Raw genomic sequence first — 12,799 nt, 5'->3', positions numbered from 1 at the left:
AGATAGTATTATGTTGGGGTACTTAGTTCATACTTGCTATTGTGATATTTTGATATATCATCAATGTGTGCAAATCTATTGAAACTTGACATTTTGACATTTTCTACAGAAATATAATTTTGTCAAAATTTTCTATAAAAATAAAATTGTGACGATATTTTCTACAAAAATAAAATGTTGACGACATTTTCTATAGAAATAAAATTTTGACGACATTTTCTAAAAAAATAAAATGTTGACGACATTTTCTAAAAAATAAAATGTTGACGACATTTTCTATAGAAATAAAATTTTGACAAAATTTTCTATAGAAAACATTTTGACAAAATTTTCTACAGAAATAAAATTTTGTCAAAATTTTCTATAGAAATACAATTTTGATAGAAGTAAAATTGTGACAAAATATTCTATATAACTAAAATTTTGACAAAGTTTTCAATAGAAATAAAATTTTGACAAAGTTTTCAATAGAAATAAAATTTTGACAAAATTTTCTATAGAAATAAAATGTTTGCAAAGTTTTCTATAGAAATTAAAATTGACAAATTTCCTATAGAAATAAAATTTTGATGACATTTTCTATAGAAGTAAATTTTCTAATGAACAAAAGTTTTCTAAATAACAAAGGCTTCTATAGAAACAAAGTTTTGACAAAATATAATTATATATAATTTTGAAATACAATTTTGTCAAAATTTTCTATAAAAAAAATTGACATTTTCTACAAAAATAAAATTTTGACGACATTTCCTATAGAAGTAAAATTGTGACAAATTTTTCTATAGAAATAAAATTTTGACAACGTTTTCTATGCAAATTAAAATTTGACAAATTTCCTAAAGAAATAAATTTTTGACGACATTTTCTATAGAAGTAAATTTTGTAACGAACTAAAGTTTTAACAAAGTTTTCTATAGATACAAAATTTTCTACAGAAATAGGTTAGGTTAGTTTAGGCGGCAGCCCGATGTATCAGGCTCACTTAGACTGTTCAGTCCATTGTGATACCACATTGGTGAACTTCTCTCTTATCACTTTGTGCTGCCCGATTCCATGTTACGCTCAATGAGAAGGGACCTCCTTTTTATAGCCGAGTCCGAACGGCGTTCCACATTGCAGTGAAACCACTTAGAGAAGCTTTGAAACCCTCAGAAATGCCACCAGCATTACTGAGGTGGGATAATCAACCGCTGAACAATTTTTGGTGTTCGGTCGAAGCAGGAATCGAACCCACGACCTTGTGTATGCAAGGCGGGCATGCTAACCATTGCACCACGGTGGCTCCCCTTTAGAAATATAATTTTGTCAAAATTTTCTATAAAAATAAAATTTTTACGACATTTTGTACAAAAATAAAATTTTGATGAAATTTTCTATAGAAGTAAATTTGTGACAAAATTCTCTATAGAAATAAAATTTTGAGAAAATTTTCTATATAAATAAAATTTTGACAAAATTTTCTATAGAAATAAAATTTTGACAAAATTTTCTATAAAAATAAATTTTTGACAAAGTTTTCTATAGAAATTAAAATTTGACAAATTTCCTAACGAAATAAATTTTTGACGACATTTTCTATAGAAGTAAAATTTCTAATGAACTAAAGTTTTAACAAAGTTTTCTATACAAACAAAATTTTCTACCGAAAAAATTTTTTTTCAAAATTTTCTATAGAAATAAAATTTTGACGATATTTTCTACAAAAATAAAATTTTGACGACATTTTCTATAGAAGAAAAAGTGTGACAAAATTTTCTATAGAAATAAAATGTTGACAAAATTTTCTATAGAAATAAAATTTTGACAAAATTTTCTATAGAAATAAAATGTTGACAAAATTTTCTATAGAAATAAAATGTTGACAAAATTTTCTTTAGAGATAAAATTTTGACAACATTTTCTATAGAAATAAAATTTTTGACAATATTTTCTATAGAAATAAAATTTTGATAAAGTTTTCAATAGAAATAAAATTTTCACAAAATTTTCTATAGAAATAAAATATTGACAAAATTTTCAATAGATAACATTTTCAATAGGAATAAAATTTTTACAAAATTTTCTATAGAAAAAAATTTTGAAAAAATTTTCTATAGAAATAAAATTTTGACAAAATTTTCTATAGAAATAAAATTTTGACAAAATTTTCTATAGAAATAAAAATTTGACAAAATTTTCTATAGAAATAAAATTTTGACAAAGTTTTCAATAGAAATAAAATTTTGACAAAATTTTCTATAGAAAAGAAATTTAGACAAAATTTTCTATAGAAATAAAATTTTGATAAAGTTTTCAATAGAAATAAAATTTTGACAAAATTTTCTATAGAAAAGAAATTTTGACTAAATTTTCTATAGAAATAAATACAAATGAAAATTTTCTATCGAAGTAAAATTTTGGAAATTTTTTAACTTTTAAACGGTATTAAGCTAATTTGGCAAAATGGTCCGTTGGTACGAATTTGGGTCCAATTTTGGAAAAATGTTGGTCCAGGTTTGGAAAATTGTTGGTCCAAAATAAAAATTCATTGTGGCAACGCTGCATACATTAGCCTCAATAATGTCCTTTCGTTGGCCAAGTCCTTCATATAAAGAGAAGTGTTAAAAGGCAGAAATATTGGGCAATATAAAGGGTATATCGAATGTTTTTCAATTAATATAAATATAGGTTAATATTTAAAATTAACTTTTCTTTGGAAAACCACATTAACCTTGTATTCATGCTAAGAAGCTTTAGTAAATAAGTGGTTATAACAATTGCATAGTGACTTTACACAGTAGTTGTTAAACTTCGAAGCGTAATATACCAATACTCCGAAGGAGTTCTATAGAGATCTCCTCGAATTTTTATATGGAACAGAAAAGTTAATGGTATTTGAAAAGCGTTAGCAAATATCGTCATTCGGGTGTCAGAGAGAAAACTCGGAGCATTGATGAATATTATACCCTTCATTTATTCCAGGAACTCTGTGTCTCTAACGAAATCCCTAATATGTTTCCGGTCTCTGTTTCCATGTAGGCTGAGGTCCCGAATCATCTTTTCACCGTAGTGGTTAACTCTTTGCCTAGTAAAGGCAGGGCAATGAAAGTAGTGTTCCAAGTTTTTTCATAAATCTCATAACACGACCTAAATACACTATCCTCTTCTGCTACTATTAGACAGTTCTAGGTATTCAATTATTCCCACGGTCCTCCTGGCAGTCGCCCTACTCTCCACCACTGTGGTATCACAATTGACTGAATAGTCTAAATGAGCCTGATACATCGGGATGCCACCTAACCTAACCTACTCTCCTTGAGTAGTCTTTCTTATCGGGGTTACTCCATAGTATTTTCGGCGCCCCTCCGACCGTTGTATTTTGGCCCAAATCGCTTTATGCGTCTCCCGTGCCCATTCATCAAACTCGACTGGCGTCGCCTTTATTGGGGTTGCATGTCGTTTGGTGTCGCAGCTCTTATCTCTAGTTAATTTCCCTTTACGTGTCCTCTTACCTCATTGATGTCACGGCACTCATGCGGATTCTGCTGTATTCCTAGTATACGTTGATCAGTATATGTTGATAATGTCTGCTATTGCCTTCATAGCCCTCCGGAAATATGTGAAAATATTCAAGTTTTGTGGCCTCGTGTTATTTCCGAGCTATTTAACAAATTCCTTTGTGGTAGCCTGCAGAATTATGCTGTTGGCCGGTAAACGGAATAGGACCTCGGTGTCTGGGTCTTTCACATATACGCCCAATGTCATCCTCTAACCCATCCTCGATCCAGGGGTGTAACAGGTATCTGTTCTGGAGTCCAAATCTCCCTGGATCACACTCGGCAGCTATGAAATCACCAAAGGCATACGATCATGGACAGAGAAAGAAGCCGCCGAGACGCGCAGCCGATTTCAGTCGCCGTCGATAATTTTTGGTCGACGCCGCCGCCGAATATGTCGATTCATCTCGATTCCAATTTCGCCGCCAATTAATCAAAACAATCGATTCAAATCAGAAAATTTTATTAATATTTGTCGCATTTTTTTGCCAGTCCTTTGAACCTTCCATCCACAATCAATCAATTTCAAGCTGTTATAATAATTTTGCAAAAATTTAACTCAGAAAATTTTATTGAAATGTAAATTTGATTGTATGATTTGTTGTACAACTAATCTCATTACCATCCGAATAACTTCAAATTGATTTTATAATGGAAAATTGTCTGCCGTCGAATAGTGAAATTTATATCGGCTTAGCCGTCAAGCCGCCGCCGGCGGAGGCAATAATTTTGTGTCGTTCTCTAATCATAGATTGTTTCGTGTTTCCGTCCATTCTCCCACCATCGTCAATCTCATCGAACCCATGGCGAATACGCTTTTGAACTGAACCTCTATAGATCTGAAGTCCGGTATCATCTCCTAGGATCTCGGTGTCGGGGTCTTTAAAAAATATACACCCAGTGCCGTCCTCCAACCCTTCTTCTATTCATCGGTGTAACAGGTATCTATTCCGGGTTCCAATTCTACCAGGATCATCTTACTAGCATCAGAATGTCACACTCGGTAGCTATGACCACCACAGGTATACGATCATGCATTCGCCATTTCACTCACCGTCACCCGTCTTATCCTTTGATGGATCATCTCATCGCACCCATTGCGAATACGCTTTTAAACTGAACTGGACTTAAGACCTATAGAGGGTCTTAAGTCCAGTGTCATTTCCAAGGCTCTGGTTGACGTGATTTCCATTGCCCCTGTTATTCCAAGACAACGTGTCGGTTGTTTCCGTTGCACTTCCTCTCCATTGGTGACCTTTAGACTAAGGACGCGTATGTCAGGATTGGCCTTATTACGCTCCCATATATCCAATCCGACATCTTTGGATTCAGACCTCATTTAGAGCCCACCGCTCTTATGCACAGTGTCCAATATCTGTAGGCTGTCTCAGTCCTCTCTTTGATGTGGCCCTTCCAAATCAGATGGAATTGTACCAGTACCATACCAAACATTCTTTGGTGTAGTGAACCCATTGGCCTACGAATTGTACAGTTATTATTGCATAGTGGATTGTACAATCATTGATTGCACAATCATGGTGATAACTTTGATTTATTAAATGGGAAGTATGACTGAAATAGATGGCAACGCCACAACATTTTCTTAGTAACGTGTATTGTGAAATTCACGCAGCGCATATTCCTTTCAACTCGGGAAAGTGTCTGGTAATAGTGTTAGTACTAAGCCTTACAATATAACATGAAAATTCACAGAAATTGCTTTTGAAATTTAAAAAATGTATATCAATTATTTTTTTTTTGTATATCTTGTAATTATAAATAAAAAATGAGTAAATAATAATTCAAACTTCTTTCCTCGTATCATTTCAGGGTTTAAGTCATGCCAAGGCTAAGGAAAATTTGGAACGTGATGGCCCAAATGCTCTCACACCACCCAAACAAACACCCGAATGGGTAAAATTCTGTAAGAATTTGTTTGGTGGTTTCGCTATGTTATTGTGGATTGGTGCTATTTTATGTTTTGTGGCCTATTCCATTCAGGCCAGTACCAGTGAAGAGCCATCAGATGATAATTTATATTTGGGTATCGTACTTTCAGCTGTAGTTATAGTTACCGGTATTTTCTCATACTATCAGGTGAGTTAATAAACATAAATACAATACAAAGGTGTACTACCACCTTTCTTTGTTTACGATGAATAATATTAATCCCATGTTTGTTTTTATGATCCATAGGAATCAAAAAGTTCAAAAATTATGGAATCTTTCAAAAACATGGTTCCCCAATTCGCCACTGTCATACGTGAGGGTGAAAAATTAACTCTCCGTGCCGAAGATTTAGTCTTGGGTGATGTTGTCGAAGTTAAATTCGGTGATCGTATCCCAGCTGATATTCGTATTATTGAGGCTCGTACCTTTAAGGTAGATAACTCATCGTTGACTGGTGAATCTGAGCCGCAATCTCGTGGTCCCGAATTTACACATGAAAATCCCTTGGAAACAAAGAATTTGGCTTTCTTCTCCACCAATGCCGTCGAAGGTACTGCCAAAGGTGTTGTCATCAGTTGTGGTGATCACACTGTGATGGGCCGTATTGCCGGTTTGGCTTCCGGTCTGGATACTGGCGAAACACCCATTGCTAAGGAAATCCACCATTTCATTCATTTGATCACCGGTGTCGCTGTGTTCTTGGGTGTGACATTCTTCGTTATTGCCTTCATTTTGGGTTACCATTGGTTGGACGCTGTTATTTTCTTGATTGGTATTATTGTCGCTAACGTACCTGAAGGTTTATTGGCTACTGTGACTGTGTGCTTGACACTAACTGCCAAACGTATGGCATCGAAGAACTGTTTGGTGAAGAATTTGGAAGCTGTCGAAACTTTGGGCTCCACTTCGACCATCTGTTCGGATAAGACCGGTACCTTGACTCAGAATCGTATGACTGTCGCTCACATGTGGTTCGACAATCAAATCATTGAGGCCGATACAACAGAAGATCAGTCGGGTGTCCAATACGATAGAACTAGCCCTGGATTCAAGGCGCTCTCTCGCATTGCCACTCTCTGCAACCGTGCTGAATTCAAAGGCGGCCAAGAAGGTGTACCAATTCTTAAGAAGGAAGTTAGCGGTGATGCTTCCGAAGCTGCTTTATTGAAATGTATGGAATTGGCTCTTGGCGACGTCATGAATATCCGCAAACGTAATAAGAAATTGGCCGAAATCCCATTCAACTCCACCAACAAGTACCAGGTCTCAATTCACGAAACCGAAGATCCCTCCGATCCCCGTTATTTGCTCGTCATGAAGGGTGCCCCCGAACGTATCCTCGAACGTTGCTCAACCATTTTCATCAATGGCAAAGAAAAAGTTTTGGACGAAGAGATGAAGGAAGCCTTCAACAATGCCTACATGGAATTGGGAGGTTTGGGCGAGCGTGTATTAGGTTTCTGTGATTTTATGTTGCCCTCCGACAAATACCCCACCGGCTTCAAATTCAATGTCGATGATGTTAATTTCCCCATTGATAATTTACGTTTCGTTGGCCTTATGTCCATGATTGATCCCCCACGTGCCGCTGTGCCCGATGCCGTTGCCAAATGTCGTTCGGCTGGTATTAAAGTTATCATGGTTACTGGTGATCATCCCATTACTGCTAAGGCTATTGCTAAATCTGTTGGTATCATCTCAGAAGGCAACGAAACCGTTGAAGATATAGCCCAACGTTTGAATATCCCTGTCTCGGAAGTTAATCCACGTGAAGCTAAGGCTGCTGTTGTCCATGGTGCTGAACTTCGTGACGTTAGTTCCGATCAGTTGGATGAAATCTTACGTTATCATACTGAAATTGTATTTGCCCGTACCTCACCCCAACAAAAATTGATCATTGTTGAGGGTTGCCAACGTATGGGTGCTATTGTGGCTGTAACCGGTGATGGTGTAAACGATTCGCCAGCCTTGAAAAAGGCTGATATTGGAGTTGCTATGGGTATTGCTGGCTCTGATGTATCCAAACAGGTAAGTGTGCTTGTGTGTGTGTAAATTATAGATGGAATTTTTGTTTTGTTGTTGGTTGTAGTTGTGATCGCCTTGAACCACCCACCATTGTAGTTTACAATATTAGAAGTTTTTAAGTACTTGTCTGTAAAATAGACTAATAGACCTCAGTTACATATAGATTTGAAATTAATTTCTGCTTCTGGTTATGACCATGTTTACCTATATTTCTCACATACATATATACCTCTATGCCACAAATATACCATAAACTTCTTTATGTCAACGTAGAGTGCTCGTGTTTTAAACATCTGATTTTTGTTTTAATTTATTCTCCTATGTGATTTTTTTCGTAAAAAGTCGATTGCCTACTCTTAGATTTATATAGCAAGAGCTGTTTGCTCGGTTGGAGCTATTGAGATTTGGAGGGGAAATATGGTCTAATTATAAAAAAAGAGTTTTATTGGAATATTAGCAAAATTTTTGGCAAATTTCTTCGTTGATTTTTATATCCCTTCATGACTACCATCACGATTTAATGGTTAAGATGGCATTAAAAGTGCAACATTATTTGAGATAATTATAGTATATGACCAACTTCGTCCTTCCGTTTGTAACGGATGGGATCTGAGTATACATTCTGGATCATTATAATATTCTAATTAGATCATCCATTCGTTTTTTCATATCACGTCCGTCTGTCCGTCCTAAATGAAATAGAGATATTTGTGTTTTTTTTTTCATTAGTCTTGGATTTGTTGTGGTTGTTGTAGCAGCTTTGAGAAGCTGTTGTGGATTTGTAGATGAGCCCATCGCCCTCATATGGAATTCCGATTAATGTTATTATTAAATTGTATAAAATTTAGATATAGCTCTTACCCTTATTCCAGTCCATTTTGAAAATTTGCACAATGCCTCCATCTTAGAGTAGTTCTTATTATAATTAGATTTATATATAGCTCCCCTAAGAATGTATCTCTGGTAATATTATGCATATTACTAAACAAATAATTTTCAGATTTTGCCCAAGATATTCAGGTCTGTTCTGGCAAATAAATTCGCAACAATTTTGCAACACGGAAATGTGGGCAATTTGTACTTCAGCCCGCGAGTTCAATATTATATGGCTTATCTCCATGCCACTACTACAAAATATATACCAAAACGTAATATGAAATAGTAGACAACATATTTAAGAGTTAATTAGTACCAATCCAAAAAACCCATAGTCGAAACTTCCTTTTGGTAAAACTAATCATTTTGAAATACTCTGCATGTCTAGATTGAAAGTTATGAAACGTTTGGCAACATCGACCTATACTTTTACGCCGGTTTCTCGATAAAAACAACTGATCCCATCCAAAAATTTTACTAACCGACAATCTATCTTTCAATTAAGCATTATTCGAAGGATAGGAAAACTGGCCATTAATCTTTTACAAACAATTTTGATTTGCCGTTTTATGAACGTAAGTGAAAATTTGGTGTTCTGAATTCCACTTCGGATTCTTCTTCTGAACTTATCAGCCAACGGCTGGGTTTCACGAATTACCAAATTACAAATTCACGAGAAAATTTATATAATTTCAAAACCAAAGATTTTTGGATTCATTATTTTTTTTAATAAAAATATATTATAAATAAAATCTTCCAAAATTTTTGAGTACTTTTTATACCCTAAACCACATAGTGGCCAGGGTATAATAACTTTGATCTGCCAAAAATGTGCCTAACAGAAATATACACTTTAGACCACATAAAATATATACCGATCGACTCAGCATCACCTTCTGTGACGATCTAGCGCTTGGTGTCCGTCCGTCCGTCTGTCTGTCCGTCCATGTATTTGTTGTTCGCAGGATTCCGGTCGTAATTATTAACCGATTTTGATAAAATCTGGTATGTGGCGTTTTTTTTTTGGTACGAGGACGAATGCTATTGAATTTGGAAAAAAATCGTATCAAATTTAGATATAGCTCCCATATATATGCCCGATTTCGATAAATGGGGTCAGCTTTCGTTCATTTACTAACTGATCGGCGTCAAATTTGTCACAAAGTAATACAATAGACCACCCTTTAAGTTTGTCAAATTTCATCGAAATCGGTTCAGAATTAGATATAGCTCCCATATATATGTATCGCCCGATTTTCCCAAATTTGGCCATAAGTCCCTTATTTCTCAACCAATCTAACTGAAAGTTGGCCAAATCTAATTTTCTATAATACTTACTATATGTGCAAGAAATCATCGAAATCGGTTCAGATTTAGCTATAGCTTCCATATATATGTTTCGCCCGATTTTCAGAAATTTGGCCATAGTACCCTTATTTATCAATCTTACTCAAATTTGGCTTACTATAATGTTCTATAGTACTGACTATATGTGCAAAATATTATACAAATCGCTTCAGATTTAGATACACCTCCCAAAATTTGCCCCTTATAACCTTATTTTTGACCTTAGTGGCCTCATTTATAAACCGATTTTACTCAAATTATGCACAACGTAACAGTAGGGGTGGTTTAGGGTATGATATAGTTGGCCCCGCCCGACTTTCTACTTTACTCACTTGTTTTTTGAACGGAAATAAATCCATCACGGATATAATTCAACTTACAACCATGACTTATGCTAGTGAATTAGTTTCACGATAAATTTGCAGAGTAAAATATCAAGATCGTGAAATCGATTCACATTCACCTGGTAGTGGTTATGCCAACATGGAAATAATTTCAAAAACCAGAACAGACCTGATTATTATAGCCTCTAAATATTCGAAATATTAACCATATTGATTTAGATTAATTTAAATAAATCTCCCACCAATATCTATATATCGCCCGATTTTTTGTTTCCAAATATGGTAAACAAATCCCAGTTTTGTAATCAATTGTCATTAAATGTTGATATAATGAAATCCTTTATGATACCTCTTTACAGAGTTTCCGCCGATATTTTTCATAAAGTATTGCAAAATGCGTCATTTGCAATAAAATGTGGCATATTTATAAAAAATAAAAAAAATAAAATAAATAAATAAAATAAAAAAAGTCCATCGTACTAGGGATACATCTGTTATCCTGCTAACATACTTATATAATGTCAGTTAAGAAATTAATTGCCGAAAAGTTAACCCAAATAGTAGATATCTGCATTTTACTTTTTGTTAACTGACAGATGAAGGAGGCTAACGGAACATTTTTGGAAAATCGACGTTTGCAAATATGGATTCAAAAATTTCACAAATTCGGCCTCTCGCTTCTTTGATTTTTGTAAAAGGAACAATTTTTCGCCATTCCATGTTTACCAGTGCGATGATGGTACCGCGTATTGTTGGTATAACCATGGTCATTGACCGAAATGTTAGAGTGTCCACTCCGATGGAAGGGCTTTAGCCATGAGCCCATGATTTTTATAGAATACAATGTGTATAAATTTAACGCTTTCGTACAAGCGCAACATTTTTTTACCATTCGAGCCTTTCGGAACTTTGAAGGCTATATCCCAGAGTAGTCAAAAAACAATTAAAATGTTCTATTTGCATCCGAAAAAGGGGTACAAAATCGATCAGAAGCATATTTTAAACATCCGTTGTACTTACTACGGTTTAATTATTCTCATGTGATGCTATTTCAGTATTTTCAATTCGGTTTTAAAAAAATAAGAAAAAACATAAAAAATTATACTTGTAAAGGTTGGGTTAGGTATGGTGGCAGCCCGATATTTCAGGCTCACTTAGACTATTCAGTCTATTGTTATAATACAGTGGTGTATTTCTCTCTTCACTTCACTGAGTGCTGTCCGATTCTATCTTTATCTCCGTTTTATAGCCTAGTCCGAACGGAGTTCCACATTACGGTGAAAAACTTCCGAACGAAACAAGCTATCGACTTGAAACTTGGCACATGTAGTTGTTATTGATGTAGGTCGGATGATATTGCAAATGGGCCATATCGGACCAATTTTACGTATAGCCCCCATATAAACCGACGCTCAGACTTGGCTTGCGGAGCCCCTAAGAGAAGCAAATGTCATCCGATCCGGCTGAAATTTGGTACATGGTGTATATATATGGTCTCTAACAACCATGCAAAAATTGGTCCACATCGGTCTATAATTATATGTAGCCCCCATATAAACCGACGCTCAGATTTGGCTTGCGGAGCCCCTAAGAGAAGCAAATGTCATCCGATCCGGCTGAAATTTGGTACATGGTGTTAGTATATGGTCTCTAACTACCATGCGAAAATTGGTCCACATCGGTCCATAATTATATGTAGCCCCCATATAAACCGATCCCCAGATTTGGCTTGCAGAGCCTCTAAGAGAAGCAAATGTCATCCGATCCGACTGAAATTTGGTACATGGTGTTAGTATATGGTCTCTAACTACCATGCAAAAATTGGTCCACATCGGTCCATAATTATATGTAGCCCCCATATAAACCGATTCCCGGATTTGACCTCCGGAGCCTGATGGATGATCAAAATTCATTCGATTCGGATGAAATTTGGTACGTGGTGTTAGTATATGGTCTCTAACAACTATGCAAAAATTGGTCCACATCGGTCCATAATTATATATAGCCCCCATATAAACCGATCCCAAGATTTGACCTCCGAAACTCATCCGATCCGGTTGAAATTTGGTACGTTGTGGAATTTGGTACATTGCGCTAGTATGCCAAAATTGGTCCATATCGGTCTATAGTTATACATAGCCGATCCCCAAAAATAATCTACCAAAATTTTATTTCTATAGAAAATTTTATCAAAATTTTATTACTATAGAAAATTTTCTCAAAATTTTATTACTATAGAAAATTTTGTCAAAATTTTATTTCTATAGAAAATGTTGTCAACATTATATTACTATACAAAATTTCGTTAAAATTTTATTTCTGTAGAAAATTTTGTCAACATTATATTACTATACAAAATTTCGTTAAAATTTTATTTCTATAGAAAATTTTGTCAAGATTTCATTTCTATAGAAAATTTTGTCAAAATTTCATTTTTGTAGAAAATTTTGTCAAAATTTTATTTCTATAGAAAATGTTGTCAACAGTTTATTACTATACAAAATTTCGTTAAAATTTTATTTCCGTAGAAAATTTTGTCAAAATTTTATTTCTATAGAAAATTTTGTCAAAATGTTATTTCTATAGAAAATTTTGTCAAAATTTTATTTCTATAGAAAATTTTGTCAAAATTTTATTTCTATAGAAAATTTTGTCAAAATTTTATTTCTATAGAAAATGTTGTCAACAGTTTATTACTATACAAAATTTCGTTAAAATTTT

General features: G+C 34.4%; 1 protein-coding gene across 8 annotated transcripts in view; it reads left to right on the top strand.

Annotated features, from left to right (window-relative positions):
• Atpalpha (sodium/potassium-transporting ATPase subunit alpha) overlaps positions 1-12,799 on the top strand; it is a 206,153-nt gene that overhangs the window by 140,664 nt on the left and 52,690 nt on the right. For all 8 annotated transcript variants that reach the window (XM_075292203.1, XM_075292205.1, XM_075292204.1 and 5 more), the window contains 2 exons: positions 5,367-5,633; positions 5,733-7,514. In XM_075292203.1, coding sequence (XP_075148318.1) covers positions 5,367-5,633; positions 5,733-7,514 — 2,049 coding nt within the window. The remainder of the gene's footprint in view (positions 1-5,366; positions 5,634-5,732; positions 7,515-12,799) is intronic.

Source organism: Haematobia irritans, chromosome 1 (assembly GCF_050003625.1).
Source record: "Haematobia irritans isolate KBUSLIRL chromosome 1, ASM5000362v1, whole genome shotgun sequence".
Classification (NCBI taxonomy): Eukaryota; Metazoa; Arthropoda; class Insecta; order Diptera; family Muscidae; genus Haematobia; species Haematobia irritans.
Note: the sequence above shows the minus strand (reverse complement) of the source record. Positions and strands in the feature narration are given on the sequence as shown.